Source organism: Delphinapterus leucas, chromosome 1 (genome assembly GCF_059928025.1).
Source record: "Delphinapterus leucas isolate spDelLeu-1000000601 "Yukka" chromosome 1, BTC_Dleu_Yukka2, whole genome shotgun sequence".
NCBI lineage: Eukaryota > Metazoa > Chordata > Mammalia > Artiodactyla > Monodontidae > Delphinapterus > Delphinapterus leucas.
In genome coordinates this window covers 132,900,573-132,921,610 of record NC_143129.1, presented here as the reverse complement: position 1 = coordinate 132,921,610, position 21,038 = coordinate 132,900,573, and the positions used below count along the sequence as shown (strand labels likewise).

Genomic DNA, 21,038 nt, shown 5'->3' with positions numbered 1-21,038 from the left:
ATAGGAAATTAAGTAATTTCTAGGTTTATAAATATCACACTTTTAGCAAATATAAATGACAAGGAGCTTGGCTTTACATGTTTCCTTAAGGATGGTGTGTAAGATATGTGATGGCTTATCTAGGATGATGCTGAAAGTATCTGAGCTTATGTGGGCTTGCTTCTGAGGCTCTAAATAGTCTGTCATCACATTCTCCTATTTCATACCTCTGGATGTGATCCGATGGTATTCACTTGATTTGTTTCAACACATATTTAACAGTATCTATTTTATGTTCCAAAATAAAATAGTTGCTTACAAATCCTGTGAGTTCATTCTTCTCAATTTTGTTGTTCTTTAGTTTATTCTTGATTATTTTGTTGAATTTTGATATTTGACACCAGGCATAATTAATAAGAGAAATTTTGAGTCTTAGCATTGATGTGAAAGGTGTATCCAAATCATCTTAATGTTGTATCCAACATTAAGGTGTTGTATCCAAATCATCTGATAATTTCCAATATAGTGAATACTCTATGAAAGGAGCGCATTATGCTAATGTCTGTTTCATGTAATGGCCATGCATGTTTCTGATTTTAAAAAAACAAATTGTCTCATGGTTGAAAGGGACAGCGTTGTGGGAAAGAGTTTTCTAGCATTCCTGCTTGAATTCAAACACTATTGACCAAACCATGCTGGATTATCTGTGGAGGGACCCTTGGGATGATAAGCTGATGTAACTGGCAGGAGCAGTCCTTTTTTAAGGAATAAGAACTTACTAGATGACTTAAAACTATTAGCCAAAAAAAGTCTTAACATAATATTGAAAATAAGACCTTGATTTCTTCATAAATATTTGGGATGGTGATATTTCAGTGTTACAGAAGTCATCCGACCTATATATACCTAGTACAATAGTTGTTCCAGTGAACAAAGGGAGGACAATAATTCTTAAGAAGAAGACATTGAAGTCCAGTGAAGACATTAAGGCTTTGTTTTTACACCTGAAATTGAAGTTTGGATCTTAATCGTAGGTTGTATTATGCACACTTACTTAATTGAGGATTTTTCATAATAATGTTAACTTTGCATGCTACAAAATGTGTTTGTAATTTTTGCTTTCAGTAACGTACAGTTGACTTGACAATTGTCTACTAGAAATAAGATTCTAAAAAGGAGGCAAAAAACGGCTTGAGAAGATGACTGGGTTTTTAGTTTTTGTTTTTAAAGCCCTGATAGCTTTGTCTTAAAGCAACACGGGGCAGAAAGAAAAATATATGTCGCATAACAAAATAAGGATGTCATAAAATTGACCTTAGGTGCAGTCAGTCCCACCGGATACCTTCTTCAGAATCAGAAATTTATGAGTTAAAGCATATTGTCTTGTATCCCAAGCACTCATTCAGATACCTTTTTAACGCCTAGTATTTTATATGCATCAACCCTACCAGCGCTCTAAGCAAAGTAGCAGAACAGGGAATTTTGTCAACATCAGTTGCCAATCTCATATGTTTAACATTAGTAAAGGGAGCCATTCAGTTGCCCAAATAGGTATAGCACAGTAAGCCACTGGAGTAATTTAGTAAACAAAGTATTAGCATTACTATAATAGCTTTTAACTCACTGGGGAATACTTTCAGCCTTTCTAGAAAGTAAGTAACTGAGACTGGATCAGTGTTGGGATTAGTAAGAGAATCCTTTAAATGGGAATTTAAAGGCAGTCTCCCTAGGCGTTCTGTGAGTAAAAGTATTTGCAAATTGTTTATAACAATATTTTAATTCAAATGCCACTTCCAGACATTTTCAATAAAGGGGTATTTATTTTATAGTAAATGAACATATGATAGTCTCTTTAAAAGCATAATGCTATTGACATATATACACTACCAAATGTAAAATAGATAGCTCGTGGGAAGCAGCTGCATAGCACTGGGAGATCAGCTTGGTGCTTTGTGACCGCCTAGAGGGATGGGATAGGGAGGGTGGGAGGGAGACACAAGAGGGAGGGGATACGGGGATATATGTATACATATAGCCGATTCACTTTGTTATACAGGAGAAACACAGCATTGTAAAGCAACTATTATTCCAATAAAAATGTTAAAAAAAATTAAAAGGTTAAAAAAAAAGCATAATGCTAAATATCTGAAGACCTGTTGCCAGTGTATTATTTTTCTTAATGGGAGTTCAGAAAGAGTAATTTTTAACACGGCTGCTACAGTGTTGTCTTTTATAAGTGGTATTATGTATTACTTAAAGACCAGCTGAATTTGTTTTCAAACTTCAGGTATTTTTCATGAGATAACTCCTTTAAGGAGGAGATACTTGTTAAAAACAAGTATTTGTTTCTTATAGGTTCGAACAAGGTCAGTTGGTGAATGTGTAGCGTTCTATTATATGTGGAAAAAATCTGAACGTTACGATTTCTTTGCTCAGCAAACGCGATTTGGAAAAAAGAAATATAATCTTCATCCTGGTGTCACGTGAGTATTTTTTCTTTTGAGTCATATTTTTGCTAAGCTTTTCTAAATTTTTCTTGAGAAAATTGTAATTTTTAGAATCTTCTTTCTCTTGATAGGATAAAAGTTTACATTAGTTTCAATTTATCCATTTATTGACATCTTCATAGGGCATTTAGACTTTTCAGTGTATTATAAATACATTGTAAACTACAGTTCATCTTACTTGAGACAGCAGATTTATCAAAGCGAATGTTAAGAGTGTATGTTTTCAGTAGTATTCCTGAGAGGAAATGGATCAGAACAGCTGTGAAGGCATGTTTTTGTTAAATTTTATTCCATTCAGTATAAGCGCATACAGTTTTGATCTAATAACACTGAGAGAGAACAGTAAGAATAGGAGAGACTATCTTTTCTAAAACTTATAGGGCCATATGCCTAATAGAGGCCCTTTAAAGAGGAAGGGAAATTAATATTTTTCCTTTCCCAATCTATTTTTGAGTCTGGGAACCAAAATCAGATTTGGATATAGATGATATCAAAGGGAAAAGACGTAGGGATATAAGAAGTCAGGTAAAATTGCATTTTCTTTTATTACAAATTTTTTTATAGAGAGGTGCACATGTGCATGATGACTTCCCTAAATATTCTGAAACCTTTTCCTTTAACAAATAATATTTAATAAGTAATGTACCTTTAGCTAACTCCCAGTGATAGAGGGAGTATAGTTTATTATATCCTCTTTTTAAGCAAAATGCCTATATGTCTAATCCATTCCCCATGCACCAAATTCTCTTAGCTTCATTCAGTCTAGCTGTGGAATGAAACACTGTTCCCACTCCCACTAGCAATTTGTTACTTAAGTATATAGTACATAGAGTATTGAACCCTTCATTTCACGTGAGTTGCTCTAAAATGCTGATGAATTTGTTGTGGTGGAATTGACTTCACCATATACAAATTAACTTTGCCAATACCTTGAGTATTCCCTAATGTTTATGGAATAAAAATAATGCAAAGTTGTGACTTCATTTGGCCACCATGCACCACTAAAGTTCTTAAGCCTGGCCAAATAACTGCCTTTGGAAGATGTGCTTATATGCATATTTGCTTGTGCTTTTCAAACTCCTAGGCTGCACTATTTCTTGGTCATGTTCATTTACAGGTGTCTCTGCTGGTCACTTCCTTGGAGGATCAAACACTCTAAAATCCAAAGCAGAATTACCTAAAAGGGAATAAATGGGTATGATTGCTCCTGGAAGTCATGAGACATTGGACTCTGTGCCTCATTCTCCCTTGTTCAAATCTCATAATGAGTAGAATTTTATATATAACAGTATTCCAAATTTTATATAATTGCTTACTGTTATCAATTTAGAGTTAAATTTGTATTTATTGGTAGTGTTGAGGCACAGTGATGTAGAACTAGATACAGCTATCTAGTCTTCAGAGTATATCTTAAAATAGTCAGTTTTCAAGCTATTCTATAGGGAAAAGCAATAGTAACATCTTTCATTTTTTTCACCCATTTCAGAAATAATGTTCACACATGAACTACAGGCAATCTGTCGTCATCAGCAGTAAGAACATAAGAATTGCCATGCTGGGTCAGACCCATGGTTCATCCAGTTTTCTCTTTCAGAAAGCATCACCAAGGGAAGTGTTGTGGGCTGGCTTAGTTGGTCCTCTGTGATGTCAAGCTCAACAGGTTAGGTAGGGATGTGCTGCCAAACATTTTAGTTTTTCTAATAATCTCTCCGTAGCTTCTGAAAACTTTTTGAAGATATTTATATTTGTAACCTTGATTCTCCTTAAGGTTTAAGTATTCTGTAGGTGGAGTAGTCTCAGTTAAAAGTAATCCCATATCTTCTCTTTTCTCAGGCTTTAAGAGTTAACAGCATGTTCCCTGGTGTTATGGTAGGAAGTGAAGAAATGCTTTTCCCCCTAGACAAGAATACTGTGTTTTTGTAGGCTTCAGTTATATCCCCTCCGGGGTCTTTTATAAAGTTTTTTGTTTTTTTAACTGAAAACTGTAATTCTTTTACTCCTGCTTCTCCCTTTTAACTGTGTTAAATCTCCTATAAGAAGCCATGACCAGACTGTATATTCCAGATGGGGAGAAATTGTGGTTTTCTGTAGGCATGAAGATATTTTTCTAGTTTGCTTCCAGGACCTTCTCTTTCTATTAATAGTTGCACTTTAAGTGACCGCACAAAACATTAAGTTAATGCCTTTAGACAAAAATTGGACTGAATTTTAAAATTTTCCTCCTTAGTCAGAATCAGTAGTTAAGAGCAGATTATCCTGAAAGTTATTTGCTCATTTTTCTGTTACATTGTTACCTTCCATTTGTTCACCAGAATGAAGCACATTGCCACTTTTCTGCCTATAAATGGCCTTTGAAAGATCCTGCTGTGGATTCTGTCTGTTCACTACCTACCTGGAAGAATTGGTAGCCATATACAAATTGAAGATTTTGCTGTAACAGCCTTGCAAATAATTTTTTTCAAAGTAAAAATTAACTCAGCATAACTCGAACTATTTGAATGCTGCTCCAGCCTCCTGTACGGTCTACCTGACTCTTCCTTTCTTAAGCATTCTGGATGCCATTAACCTTTAAGAAATAATAGTAATAAGTCTTTCACAATATCATTGTTATATTCAGAAATTTAAAATAATTTTGATATCTAGTCAGTTCTAGCTTCCTTTGCGTGGCTTTTAACATCCTCCATTACCCATTCCCACTATGCCAAATTTATTTCCAACAATTCCTCATGCATCATCTGTTTCTGTTAGCTTTGGCTTCTGAAGTCCCTTTGGCATTGCATTCATCATGCTCATTCTGTTTCTGTGTGATTGTTCTGTAATGGTGAATGACATAAAGCCAAAGAGATCTTAAAAGACCATTCTCTCCATTTATAGATGAGGAAAATAAGGCCTAGAATGTTAAATTGATTAGTTCGTGGTCATATATGTTTCTTTGATATGTGTTAGTTTGTACTCTTAACCTGTTGGAAGCTTCTTGAGGTCAGATTCTACATCCCTATATTATAAACTACACATTTATAATGTATGTCCCTGTATATAAATGACGTGATCACGTAGTTTGAGATTAAAACTATAGTTACTAGTCTGTTCTAGACTGTTACCACAGACTTTCAGTAAAGTCCCAAAAGCCCTTCCATGGTTTCCTTCTTGTCCACATTCTTACTTACGCCGCTCACAAAATTCTAAAAGATAAGATTTGCCTTTCTATTTGTTATACATATTCTGAGGGAATTTAAAAATAAATAAGGTATTTTGGTTTTTATTGCACTTCTCTGCACCGTGCACAACTTAGGCACTGGTGGTGCAGTGATAAAGCAGACTAAACTCCCTGCTTTCAGGGAACTATTCCAGCACAGGTGATGGCAGACTTTTTCTGTAAAGAGCTAGAGAGTAAATGTTTTAGGCTTTTGCAGGCGTTAAGTTCTCTTGCAACTACTTAGCTCTGCTATTGTTGTGAAAAGCAGCCATAGACACTGTGTAAGTGAATGGATGTGGCTGTGTTCCAGTAAAATACTGTCCACAAAAATAGGTGGCCAGCCCACAGGCCATAGTTTGCTGACCTTTATTCTAGTGACTTAATAGCACTTCATAGTTCATAAAACACTTCGCTACACATATCTTATACAACAGCCCTGTGTGGTAGATAGGTCATGTATGGTTACATGCATTTTATAGGTAAAGACACTAGACCTGAGAGAGAAAAGTATTTTGTTCAGATCTTCTAACCTCAACCCAATGTCACTTACCACAAATGTCTTCCCATGCCATACAGTTAGGAATGACTTAGGGAAGGAAGTAAGTTCACCTCTAACAATATATGGGCAGATACAGCTGGCAGATAAGCCCAGGAACTTAGTGAGCTTATTATAGCTTAGCTCTAGCAGAAAGGTAATATAGAAGGTAACAGGAAGGTATTCATTATTAGGTCCTAATTTGTCCTTCAGGTATTGCCGTAGCCATCCAATAGTCTTTATGAGCTTTACAGTTCCAACCTGTGTCTGTTCAGAAATTCTTCTGTACTCCTCCTGATTGACATCATCCCTGTCTCTTCATTTACAGATTTTCTGATTTTAGTTGGGCCCCTCTGATCACTTGCCTACAGTTTTTAAAGTTTTAAAACTTCCTATAGGTCTCTAAAATTTGCTAGTGTAGAGGACTTAGATATTTTTCCTACAAACATGTAACCAAAAGGAGCTTTTCCATTTAAATGTTCAGATATTGGTGTCATAGATGAGGCACTGGAATAAATGTAAGTGAAAATTAGGATATATTTGCTAATAAAGCCTTCTAAATTTAACTTCAGTCAACTTTAATTTTCAGCTGTTTTTAATATAAGAAAATAATTGTCTTATTATTTTACTCAATTTTAAGGGATTACATGGATCGTCTTCTAGATGAAAGTGAAAGTGCTGCTTCTAGTCGAGCACCATCCCCTCCCCCAACTGCCTCAAACAGTAGTAACAGCCAGTCTGAGAAAGAAGATGGCACTATAAGCAATAGTAATCAAAATGGTAAGCAACCAAAGAACACTTAGATTTCTTCATAGTGACGGGCACTTTTCTTTCAGTAGCTTGGAAAATTCAGTTTTGGTGTCTCTTAAACTTCCAAAGCAGAACTGAAGTCATAATTGTAAATACCAGATGAAACATAGTATCAGTATACATATATACTAACACGCAGAATATGTACAAGTCAGTTGGAAAGAATTCCCATTGATATCACTAAAAAGTACATATAATAAAGTATACTATCAACAGTGACCATTTCTTTTAAGAAATTAAGAAAATAGCATCTGTTTTCTTACCAGGTTGGAATGTCTAGATATAAGTCTTAGACCGAAACTCCAGCCATTTCACATCAGAAATACACAGATATTTATGAAATACTTTCAGAGCTTATAACACTTTATTAGGAAACTGATTTAAGCATATAAATGAAAAGAAGCAGATAACAAGGGCACTCTTTAAAATATTTTCCTCCTTGATAACATAATAACCTTGAAGGACGAGTAAAGATAAAGCAGGTGTCAGCCTGTGCATTAATATTGTACAGAAACATTCTATGTCCATGAAAAAGAGAAGCAAAAAGCATACTAATATGTTTGAGATTCAGATAGTGTTCTTGTTTAAAATATACAGTGGACCAAGGATCACTGAGCTGACCAGTAAGACCTAGTCAGAGAATTATCTTGATTTCTACTTTAATTAAAATAGTCTTAAGTAAGACCATTGCTAAGCAGAAAGTAATAAATCCTCCAGTCCTTTTTAGGAGGAAACTGGTGAATTAGAGACAAGCTCTGCCCACCTGCATTCTGATGTAACAGCTTTAGGGGAGGGCCAGTGGAGAGCTAACCTCCCCCTGACAGAAACTAGAAGAGGAATACTGTGAAGAATTTTAACTTTGTTCTGATCTTTGCTCTCACACTGGCATTTAATATTACTGTGGTGAATATACTTTCTTCATTTAATGACCCCTCTCTATTCCCTCACTACTTCCCCTCTAAGAACAAGCCAAACAAATATTAGGGCCCAGCCGTTTCCTGATTCAAGAAGGTTCATTGACATGATTTCTAATGCCAGTCACATCCATCCTGAAGCTGAATAAGAAGCTGAGACTGACTTTGGGACTAGGGGTGGGAACTCAGGGAGGCAGACGGTTGGTAGTACAGTCAGCCCTCTGTGTCGATGGGCTCCGCATCTGCAGATTCAACCAACTGCATAGCAAAAATATTTGAAGAAAGAAAAAATTCCAGAAAATTCCACAAAGCAAAACTTGAATTTGCTCTGTGCTGACATCTATTTACATAGCATTTACACTTTATTAGGTATTATAAGAAATCTAGAGATGATTGAAAGTGCATGGGTCATATGAATTTTTCATGCTGTTTTATTTATATAAGGGACGAGCATCTATGGGTTTTGGTATCCGAGGGGGTCCTGGAACCAATCCCCTACAGATGCCAGGGACTACTGTATTTCTGTCTTTTCTTATTTGCTGATAACACCAAATAAATTGTTTCCCTTTCTTTTCCTTCTTTGTTTTTTAACCATTTGATGATAACATGCAGTTAGCCAAGGAAGAGTGTTCATAAGTTACTTATAAATTACTCAGCCCAGAAGCCATTCACATCAGGTACAATTAAGATTTCCAGGTTTTTCAAGGAAAGGAAGGAACTTTGCAACCCAACTGTCTTTTTTTGTAAGGGGCTTTAATTCATGTCTTGAAATCTACTAGTGCTTTTTGACCTAATGAGAGTGTCACCAAGCTTCTTGTGCTTACTATGACAAAATCACTCCTCCACTGTCATATGGCGCATAATCCCATAAGCATACATGACTTGAGTGCACCTTTGAGCTGGGGAAATAGTATATTTTATTTGACCAAAATGTGTATTTGAGGCTCTCGTTCTTTATAGTGAATATTTTTCAGAAAATTAAATTATCTCCAGTGGCACATTCTATATTTTACATTAAGTATTTGCAAAATTTCCATTTTGCAGTCAACTCTAACATGACCTTTTGTCACTTCATTAGAGTAATTATACTCTTTCTTTTCTCAATCTGTTATGAAGGAATTTGTGTTTACTTTTAGCATTTTCAAGTGTACATTGGACAGTGCAAGAATTAATTTAACATTACGACAGATTATTTAAATCCGTTTAGATAAATATAGCATATGATCTTTACCCTTAAAGCATAATACCTGTAGATTTACATTAAGAATGAAAACGTCATGTCATCCTGCTTTTTATATACGGCAGTAGAAAACTCAAACTTCTAAAGAAAGAATATAATTTTTTCATGGTTTTAGAAAGTTTTGGCCTTTTTGCTAAATCTGAATAATTTATGCATATCTTTGCTTTAACTCAGCTTATTTAGACTGCTGGATCCATTGCTTATTTGTTGCCACGTATAATACCAGCATGCTATTAATATATGCCAAATTCTTTTCTTAATCCTTTACATTTATTAACTTATTTAATCTTCACAGCAATCCTATAAATTTGTTGTTATCTTCATTGTATATGTGATGAAACTGAGGTACAAGAGAGTGTAAATAACATGCCTAAGGTCACACAGCTACTAAAGTAAATAAAGCCAGAATTCAAACCATATGTATACACAGATTTGATACCTCACTTGCTCGATAAAAAGTTCTTTTACAGCTGTTTATAGCTGTGTTATAATAGTTTACAAATTTAGCTTTTTAATATTAGCAGTTTCATTCATGTTTCTTCCAACTTAGGGGTGTCATCTAACGGACCAGGTGAAACATTAAACAAAGAAGAAGTGAAAGTTGAAGGGTTACACGTTAATGGACCAACAGGTGGAAGTAAGAAACCACTTCACACAGATATGGATACTAATGGTTATGAAACAGATAACCTTACCACTGACCCAAAAATTGCCCATACGACTGCAAGAAATGAAAGTGATTTTGATGAAAAAAGTGAGAGACCTGCCAAAAGGCGAAGGGTGAACAGCAATGGAAAAGAAAGTCCGGGTTCTTCTGAATTTTTCCAAGATGCAGTCTCACATGGAAAATTTGAAGAACTTGAAAACACAGACGACTAAATTTTAGACTTATTTTACTTTCTTTGGAGTAAATTCTGGTGTGACTAAAGTTTTCAGGGTTGATGGGTGACCTTAAAAAGCTGACTTCCTTGAAGCAGTTGGTTAAAATTTGAATTGTCCTAACTTTAGTAAATAAGATTTCATAATTCTGCCTTTTGCAGACTTTTTACTTTAAAATTGTGAAGGCCCTTTTAAGGATATATAACAGATAGTTTAGTAAATTTGAAAGATATATCTGTACCTTCTCATTTGATGTATTAATCCTAAAATTTCACTACAAGGTACTTTTTGCTTAGTTTGATGGCAGAGAAGAAAAAAACAAGTTCAAATTTCTGATTAACACCAATTTCTCTGAGTTTCTTGAAATGTCTTTTATGACATTTTTCTTCTCCATACAAATTGAGTTATCATTATTAAGGAAACCCTTATGAATCCTGAAAGTTAATGCTAGCATGATTTTTTTATATATAGAAGTTTAAAAATAAACCAAGTCAGGTTTGTATATGTAAAATTGTTGACATCAATGATGTCTTTCCATATTCTTATCTGGGCTTAAGAAATACATTCTGTATTTTTCCAGATTCTTTGTAGCCTTTGGAAGATTTTTACAGTACATATGTCTTGACTGAGCTGTCCTTTCTTAATACAAAAGCTTGTATAATTTTCTTAACTTGTACAGTTGGTAAACTTTTATGAGAGGAATTGATATTCTGAGTCTGTCAGCTTTCATTTTATTTTGCTAAGGTTTTTCTAATGAATTTTTAAGTGTTTGTGTAGTAACTAAGTCATGTTTCTTATATCCAGGTGGTAAAAGCATTCATAAAGGATTGTGAACATTTGTTTTTTTCAAGTTTCTACTTAAGGACAAATAGTTTGAGAACTCAAATTAAGCATGATACTTAGATCACATAGTTTGTTTTGCATTCGCTATAATTTTCAAAATTATTTTTGAATCAAGACAAAAGTTTAATGTTGGCTTAAGTGCTTAAATGTATCATGCTGACCAGAATCCTGTTCAGTTATTTTTATATGCATTACAAAATTTCCCATTTTTGCATTAAATAAACAGGGGAAAAGGTCAAGTGATACTTAGATGTTGGCACACACAAGGAGTTGGCAGGCAACAGTATTGATTTTATGAGGAAAAAGTGATAAAGTTAGAAGTTTTTAGACTTCCAGTTAACAATCCAGCTTTTCAGATTTGATAGTGTATTTCCAAAATGAAAATAAGGTATTCAGTAACCACTGCTCTGTGTGATTACAAATAGGATCATCCATTTGCATAGCCTTGCAATAGTGCCATTTTATTTTTAGTGCAAAATTCTTGTTTAAAAAATGTAGTTTTATACAGCTGATAGACCAACCTATATCCAAACTTTTATAAAAGATTATTAACTATTCTTGTTTTATCACACGGGCATACCCCAAATGCTTCTACTGATTCATTTTCAGCCATCAAAGAGCCAATGCCTTTTTAAAATAAATCTTCTGTGGTCTTGTTTTTAATGGCTCAACTGTCCAATGCAATTGAGTAGAGGTTTGCACTGAGAAATTATGGTTTAGGCCTTATCCCCCATGAAGTATTACTATTAACCTATGTTCAGACTGCTTCCCTCCACCAATGTGAACAACTTTTTCTCCCCAAACAGTGTTAAAAGCCACTTTACAACACTTGACTTCATATGATGTAGATTCATTGTTGTTACATACACATCCAAGTAAATCAAAGTTTTGGGTGGAAGTGTTGAGAAGCGTGAACTACTTCTTGTTTTTGTTTTACCTAGAACATTAATTTATCCAGAATGGCAGCTTTTGCAGATGGTCACTATCCATTTTCTAAATCAGATTTTATTATACGAATCCAAAGTGTCCTAGCTCTTTGTCAAAGGTGGTCTATAGAAATAGTGATGATGAACTTTAAGTTGTTGCAATACTAGAGTTGCCATTTTCACCTTTTTTTTGAAAGATGCATTTTGTTTGCAGGTTTGTGAAGTTCTTGCAGACTAACATTACAGGAACATTTTAAATAAATTCTCAGGCATGTTTGCAAATATGGCACATGTTGTATACATGTTAGGAAATTTTACTTTTCTTGATCTTTTTAAAGTATGCCTAATGAAAGACATTCCACTATTATAATACATAATGCTCAGCTTTTCATAGAGAAATATTTAATTGTATTTTATGTTTATACAGGTATTTCACACAGTACTTTGTTCTTCATAATGCAGCCACTATAACTTGATGTCATTGCACTACTTTAAAAAGTTTTAGTAATACCATGAATTTAATTTGCTTAAGATTTAGTACATTTCATAACTCTTGAACTCTTGACAAATTGCATTGGGAAAAGAAGGCTTCGTTAATAGTTACTTAGTCTCCCTCACCCCATACCTACCCCCAGCAAAGCACTATCTATCTTCATTTGGAATGGTTTTCTGTTTTATGATGTGCTTTCAAAAGAGTTCAAAATTTGTAACTCAGTTCAACACAAATCTGTTGAGCTTTCAAATGTATTCGAAGTAATATTCAAATAGGCATTTAAAATTATGAATTAGATGTTTTAAAATTTATGCATAGTAATTTTGCACTATTAGGAAATTCCCTTCCCCTATTCCCTGTCTGCCATTCTGAATATGCTTATTAAAATATTTTTTTAAACATATTTGCCTATATAATGCTTTGTGAATGATTTTTATTAGATTGAGTAGGTTTTAATTATAGATTTTAAGTTTGTATAATGCACACTGTTTACAATGCAAATATATACAACTTCTGTTCCTTCTGCTCCTAGACGAAGTGTGTGAACTAGTGTTTCGGTGGCTCCTGATCCCTTTGACCTCATGGGTAAATGGGTGAATGATGTATTTTTGTCTTTTTTTTTTCCTCCAGAGAGATCCTTTGGTCTGTGGACCTCTATTCACCTGTTTCTCTTCCTCTGAACTATTTAATTAAAAACATTTTGTTTCCTTCTTTTGCAGTGCAGTGTATATGGCACATGTGAATTTGCAAAAAAACTTTTGTCACAGTATTTGACTTACTCTCAATGGAAAATTAAGAGTGGGCACTTTGAAAATTGGGGCTGATGAATTTTCATAGGCAAGATGATGTGTGCTGATGACGCTAGGGGGTGTGTAACCAGCTCTATATCACTACTAAATACCAAATCAGAAATACAGGTTTTCCTAACTATAATCCATATTCATGAAAAGTGCTAATGTGGAAACCCGTATAAATCTCTCTCCCTAAAAATGACCTTCCTGTATCACATAAGTCTACTGATTATAAACTTTTTATCGTAAGATCGACTCTGCTCTTTAATAATCAAGTTTATCCTTTGCAGAATCTTAAGGGTCATACCCCCCCAGTTATGGACTGATTTTATGTATTTAAGTATCTGCATTAATCTCTGTCTTCTAATACCAATTCTATAACCTTATTTCTTATTTACCCTTAGCATTGTGCTGGTATCTTTGACATCTGTATGTGTGTTTTTCCTTTTCCGAACATGATTGTTTTTTATCTTAATTTGTTTTTATACTAGCTTCTGTGACTTATTTAGGATACATAATACACAGTTGACCCTTGAACTAAACAGGTTTGAACTTAATGGGTCCATTTATATGCAGATTTCTTTCAGTAGTAAATACTACAGCACTACATGATCCATGGTTGGTTGAATCCGTGGACGTGGGACACTGGATGAGAGAGGAATTGTATACAGAGGGCAGACTGTAAATTATACGCGGATTTTCAACTGCATAGAGGGTCAGCGCCCCAGCCCCTGCGTTGTCCACAGGTCCACTGTACTTACTTAAAATGTCATTTTGCTTGTTCTAAGAAGTAAACTCGAATGTACTTCTAAAGTCTACTTATTCTGTGAAGAACACTGAGGAACTGCCATATAAACTGGACTTGAATTCTAATTCTCCTTTGTCCAAATTGATGATAAAGTTTTCTTTACATTTAAAGTCAGTGGTGACAAGTTTTCATCATGTTTCCATATACAGTATTCAACAGATATTTGGGCCTGTACTTATGCAAGCTACTATGCTTGGCTTATGGCTTCAGAGGTGTGGCATGTCCTCTTCAAGAAGGCATTAGGTAAGTGCAACAGTAGAACTGCATGCTGAGTACAAGGAGGGCACAAGGAGAGGAAGAGTAGGCACCATCTCAGGGAAATGAAGAATTAATGACTCCATGCCCTATAATTCTAAATAAGATTTTCCTCTAACTTAGTATATTTGTTAGAAATTAAGCGACATAAATGTACGAGTCCTGTAAGAAAGCATTTATTTTTACCATTTCCTGCAGGCGGATTACAACAGCTGTGGATTATGCAGGACTCACCCCTTTTGTCATTCACTGTCCAGGGAGCACTACTGTAAGGTGGGGAGGCTCCTGATTTCCTAAAGAAAGAGGAGAGGTGAGGCCTAATCTAAATTTGGCCTGATTATACAATTTCACTTTTTGCTATTATCATCATTAACATGAATCGTTGACTGAATGTAGAGCTGGTTAAATGTGTCTTTCTGCACACCACCTAGAACATGTTTGCCAAGTGAGTTCAGGTAGGTTCTAAAATGGTTTTGCTCTTTCTCTCCAAAAGACAATGGACTTTGAATTAATGTGAGGAATATACACTTAAGCTTGAATTAATGTGAGGAATATACACTTAAGCTTGAATTAATGTGAGGAATATACACTTAAGCTTTTTTTTTTTTTTTTGCGGTACGCAGGCCTCTCACTGTTGTGGCCTCTCGCGTTGCGGAGCACAGGCTCCAGACGCGCAGGCTCAGCGGCCATGGCTCACGGGCCCAGCCGCTCCGTGGCATGTGGGATCTTCCCAGACCGGGGCACAAACCTATGTCCCCTGCATTGGCAGGTGAACTCTCAACCACTGCGCCACCAGGGAAGCCCCCCACTTAAGCTTTTTAAGCAGAAAAAGATCTGGACCCTGAGTTAGCGTGGTTTCTTTCAGAACTGAACGAAATGAAGCAGAGAATGGCATCAGAGCCATTTTAAATTCCTGAGCCACTTTAAACTCCTGACCAGAAAATCTGGGTTGAGGGAAAGAACTCGCCCTCAGTCTACCCTTGTCACCAGTTGTACTTTAGCTGAGTGAACAAGAGAAACCAGCTCTGGCTAGGAGCTACTGTGGTGCCAGTCATTCTGAGTCTGAATACTCCATTAATCCCCTCTGAACACATATTTGTAGAGGGTGGAAATTTGTTTGGATGGCTGGTGGTTCTCAGCTTTCAAACAGCCTGAATTCCCGGCTCCATGAACTGCCTTGCCATGTGGCCTTCTTACTGCATTGCTGTCTGCATCTGCCTCCAGTGTTCAGCAGACAAGCGGTTGCATTTCAGAAACATACTATAAACACAATTGGGCTGTGTCTACAAATCTCCTAAGTGGCTAATGCTAATATTCGGCCAAAAAGGATGAAACAGCTCATTTAGCGCTCTCCTCTGCCACAATCTGTGTCATACCTTTAAGTGAAAAGAGCAGGATGACCCCAGTTTTGTTAAAGGGATACATTTCATGCATATGTATGGTTAGGAAAAACGAAGGCCATATGCCAAAAATGTTATTTCTAGGTGGATTTACACTGGCTCTTACTAAAGACTTAAGTCTTCTATGTAGCACTAGTCACAGGGGCCATTTTGGTTTTGTAGGATTATCACCCCCTTGTGATCGTAAGCCTCATGAGAGGAAGGGTCATGTTTCTTTTCTGACTATACTCTCAGAAGATTGACCCACTCGATTTCCTTATCTCTGATTATACCTCCATTTCAACCAAGGGATAGTCTAAAATATGCACAGTTGACCCTTAAACACAGATTTGAACTGTGTTGGGTCCTCTTATACGTGGGTATCTTTTTCCAATAAATATAGTACCTGTATTTCCATTTTACATATCTTGAAGTGTGGGGGAAGGTTAGTGTTTGATTGGAGATCACAATATAGGGAATCAAAAGAATTTAGGGTTTGAGTCCTGATTCTATCCAAACTCTCAGCTTCCTGCCCTTGGGTGAGTCATTTACTAGTCCCTTTGTTTTGGAGGCAGAAATAGCAGTACTTGGATTTTCGACTGCACAGGATTGGGGTAGGCACCCCTAACACTCCCACTATTCAAGGGTCAGCTGTACTTTATTCAGAATCCTCCTATTCAAACAGCCTTTTCTACACCATGCCACCTCTTTCCATCCCACTTATCCAAATTCAGCCATATTTCAAGATTTCCCCTCTTGATTTGGCCACTACTTTTGTCATACATATTGTGCTAAATAAACAGCTGAACTGCCCATCTGTAAAATAAGCATGATACCCACAGTGCCAGTATCACAGGGATTATAAAATCACACATGGGCAATTTTTTTCATCCCCAGAAAGTACTAGATAAAGACCTAGTAGTAGTACAGGTCTATAATCCCCTACCCAAAATCCCCATAGCCAGAATTTTTCAGATTTTAGGGAGGTAATACATCTGTTCTATAAAAGATCCATGGCAGGGTATAGAACCTATGGTAAAAACACTTATGTCCACAATAAAATGTATTCGTATTCATACAAATTTCAGGTCAAATACTGCTGCCAAATGAGTTTGCCAACAAACTCAAGAAAAAACTTGGTTTTCAGAGCAATGTGAATTTCAGAACTACAAGCTTGTAGTAGCCTTCAAATTTGGTAGCAGTCACTTGGCAGTTGATTCCAATTTCCTTTACTTTGTTACGTAACTGGCAAAGAGGAAGGTAAACAGGAAGCCGAAAGTAAAATAGCAGGGTGTGCTTTGCTAGGTACGGCAGCCACAACAGAACCCTGTACACTGGTCCTTCCGCAGAGCCAAGAAGCAGCCTGTACATGAAGCAGCAAGTGGGTGAGAGGAAACTGCCAGAGCCCAGATGTAGCCCTTCTGGAACCTCCCACTCAGTCCTCTGATTTTATAGAAGGGAAAACCTAAGGCCCAAAATGGAGAAATCACTTGTCCAAATTTCAACAGCCTTAGACTGAGCTTCTTAGACAAGATCAGATCCCTCTCTTTCTTTCACGACACTTAATAGTTATATAAGTAGGTATGCGTGGCTAGGGCCATGGGCTCAACCCTTGGCCAATCAGTCCCTATGGCCAGGGAAGTGAATACTATTAGCCATCCTTTAGCCAACTCATAAGGTGGGAGCTCCTTTTGGATTCATTTGGCTAGGACAGTTGGGGAAGAGCCATTCCCTCAAAAGGAGCATGTGCCGATCACAGGGTCATCAGGCAGCTAAAACAAGCCTATTGCAAATAATACATGTACCATTATTGAGTGATTGCCATTACATGCACTGGGCTAAACACTCATAAACCAATCTCAAAACGATATTTCCCCCAACTTACAAATGGGGAAACTAAGCCACCTTGAGAAGTTGAAAGACTTAACCTTTCCAATCATTTGGATTTTGTTCACTTTGTATTTTTCCAGGTTGGATCTTTGCGTTCTGGGAAGATGTGTGTTCTGGGGTAAAAAGCAGACGTTGCTTGCAAATGACATTTTCTCCCAGCCTGTTTCCCACAAGTCAGTTTTGGAAAGGAGAAAGTCCGCAAATTGAAAAGATGGTCAGTAGGCTCTGGGAAAAGCTGGAATGCAAATCTCGTTGAGTAAGACATCAAAGGAATGACTGCATGGGGTGTAGGACAGGCTGCACTCAAGGCACTGGAACTTCCAGGAGTAAAAAATATCACTGTGCCGAAGTCTGGAATCTGTGGTGCCACCTGCCTTCAAAGGACACCTTAGAGTTAGTCATTAAGATGAGTTCAGCAGTGACCATGAGGGACTGAAGACAAGAATGTCCCCCTTCTATATTCTAGGCACCAGGTGACTCTCCCTTCAATCTTGTCTAACCTTAGAGAAGGACTGAGATTGAATATCCTGCCAAATGGCAAGATGGGGACTCATGTAATTTGATTTAAAAGAATAATTTGACATTTCCTCCACATGCAGACATTACACTGTACTGCAGCTCCAAGAACTCAGAGCAAAAGGTAGGCCTTACAGGAAGGCAAATTTATATTCTGTACAGCAAAGAATTTCTCACAATTACCACTGTCCAACAATGGGACCTTCCTGTGCCTGTTTCCTCACCTCTAAAATAAAGTTAATAATGGGACTTATATTAAAGGACAGTTTAGAGGATTCGAATGTACTTATATGTAAGGTGCCAAGAAGAAATGCCTCCCTAGCATGTAGCAAATGCTCAGTAAACTTATTTTTACTGTGGGTAGTGGATGTACTCTGTTCCATGGCTACACTTCAAATTTACCTTTTTGGAAAACACTTGGAAACCTAAGATAAATACTTAACAATGTTCATGTTTGGTCTCCTGAAGACATTAGATTTCAGCCAAAAAAAAAAAAAAATTCACCACAGTTTTACTTATAAACAAAAAATAGAAACAGATCTCATCATCACCTATTAATTCTACCTCCTAAAATAACTCAAATCCTGTTTCTCTGCCGTGCTTTCACAACCGCGTTAGGACCCCATCATTTCTCAGCAGGACTGTGCATCCTTCTCTAGCTGATGTACTTACCTGTACAGTCCCACCCTTCTTTGACCACCACCTGACAGTAAGCTGCACAGCAACCTCAGCGATCTTGTTATTGTGCAAATCTGATCTATAGCAGTTCCTTGATTTAGGCACACTGGTAGCCAGTGGGCCAAACCTGGCTGGCAGATTTGTTTTAATTCGAATGCCTTCAAGCAGGTAGGTACCACAAGCCCTACCACTCACTGTTGTATGTACTGATTGCATTCTTTCAGATTCACACTTCTTTCCTGCCTGGGCCCTGTAAGATTTGAATTTGTCCGTCTACAGTATACAATCCAAATACTGCAGCTGGCATAATCTTTCTGAAATGAAGAAGAGGCTATGTTTCTGCCTTGCTGTGCTCAAAAAATGTAGCTATTAATTGGCTACTCTTTGTCTAGATGTATTCAATTCAGGAAATACTGTGTCCCTACAATGTTACCCAGCACTCTTCTACGTGCTGTGCCAGGGACACAAGAGCAAACAAAACAGACCAACATCTCTGCCTTCATTAGGCTTAAATTTGATGAGAGGAGACAAGTGCTGTGGAGATAAAGCATGGAAGGGGAAGGGAGTATGGTGGGGTACCATTTCAGATCCGCTGGCCAAGGAAGGCCCACAGAGATGGGGGCATGTGCTCTAAAGACATGGGGGGAGGGGTGGAATGCATTCCAGACAGAAACAGATACAGTGGCCCTGGAATGCTGGAGGCCTGTCCCTCCAGTAGCTTCTCAGTTGAATCCTAGTTGTCCCTCAAGAATCAGCTCAAAGGCAGTTTCTCCCAAGAAATTTTTCCTACCATTCCCAGGTAGAATGGCATTCTTCCTCCCATAGATTCTTACATATAGCTCAGATAATTTCATGATTCTGTCATCATGTGTAGATATTGGCCTCAAAAATATCCACTGAAAAAAATAAGTTACCTGAAGGATAAGCAGACATGATGAGGCGCTCTGGTGAAACTCTCCTACTGCATTCTCCTAACGCAGGGATGTTATCTGGAATTCTTTGGAAAAAAGGTTTTGGAATCAAAGTCCAGATTTCAGTTTATCAGCTGAGGGACAAATCCCTCAGCCTTGTTTAAGCCACCATTTGTACGTTGTCCCATGAAAACGCATGATAGAGGCCTAACTCTGTAACAGCATTTAGCAGGCATAAATAAGTAAATCATAGTGCTTTTCTCCTTCCTGGAAAGCAAATTGCTTTCCATCATAGATTCCCCCAGTGGTAGCTGTGGCCACAAGAGGGCACCATCAGCGTAACTGAAAAGCATGGCTGCTTTGCCTACTCAGGCTCCACCAGCCACCAGCTCCTGCCAGCTTTAAGTCCACTGTGTGTGAACTCTGAATGAAGAATGCCAACTGACAGGCATATGGTGGTGATGAGCTTGGTACCACCAAGTATATTACAAGCAGACGAGGAGAAACTAGTATCCAGTGCCGTGGGGAAGAGCAAAGGCTGATCAGGATTGGAATGTGGGTTCCACAACCACAGTGCACAGCTGTACCTCCCTCAGCTTCACCTGTAAAACAAGGTCGTGCCAGGCCTCTGCTACAGGCTGTGCGCTGGCCTCAGTGAGCTCAGTCTTGCTCGATGGATGGATGAACAAACAGATGTGATGAGAGCTGCAGGGAAGAAGTCCTGGGGGCACGTGGTCACTGCTCACCTGCTGTGGATACACAAAGTCCCCAGCTCTGCGCTCTGCCCCTCTCGACAGTGCCTCTACCGTGCTGCTCCCCAATAACCGAGGGCCCTGTGTGCGGAAGCCATGCGAGACGATAAACCAGCAAGGGGCTGCGTGAAAGAGCATATATCTCACAAATTAGAAAGAAAAAAACTCTAAGATGATATTTAAAAGTTGATTAAAACACATGCCTTAAAGGACAATCTCTTCAACAACTGGTGCCAGAAAAGCTGGATATTCACATGGAAAAAAAAAAAAAAATAGCTGGATCCTTACCTTGAACCATACACAAAAACTAACTAAAAACAGATCCGAGACTTAAAATTATAAAACTCTTAGAAGAAAACGTAGACGAAAGGCTTCATGACAATGGATTTGGCAATTATCTCTTGGATATGATACCAAAAGCATAGTCAACAAAAGTAAAAATAGACAGATTGCACTACGTCAAAATTTAAAACTACGTCAACAAGAATCAAAAGGCAACCTCCAGAATGGGAGAAAATATTTGTAGATAATATATTTGATAAGGGGTTAAAATTCAGGATATTTATGAAGAAATACCTAAAATTCAAGAACAAAAAAATCCAATTAAAAAAATGGACTTGAATAGACATTTCTCCAAAGAAAGTATATTAAGTGGCCAAAGAATATATGAAAAAATGCTCATTAATCATTAGGAAAATACAAGTCACAGTAACATATCACCTCACACCCAGTAGGA

General features: G+C 37.2%; 1 protein-coding gene across 15 annotated transcripts in view; it reads left to right on the top strand.

The window, feature by feature from the left end:
• MIER1 (MIER1 transcriptional regulator) overlaps positions 1-13,033 on the top strand; it is a 56,388-nt gene extending 43,355 nt beyond the window's left edge. For 12 of the 15 annotated variants that reach the window (XM_022581152.2, XM_022581150.3, XM_022581151.3 and 9 more), the window contains 3 exons: positions 2,335-2,462; positions 6,858-6,997; positions 9,732-13,033. In XM_022581152.2, the coding sequence (XP_022436860.2) occupies positions 2,335-2,462; positions 6,858-6,997; positions 9,732-10,060 (597 nt within the window). In that variant the 3' untranslated portion in view covers positions 10,061-13,033. Of the gene's footprint in view, positions 1-2,334; positions 2,463-3,972; positions 4,152-4,798; positions 4,950-6,857; positions 6,998-9,731 lie in introns of those variants that run through there. The other 3 variants (XR_016395056.1, XR_002645664.3, XR_016395055.1) reach the window with 3 other exon arrangements.
• The last annotated feature ends 8,005 nt before the right edge of the window (positions 13,034-21,038 follow it).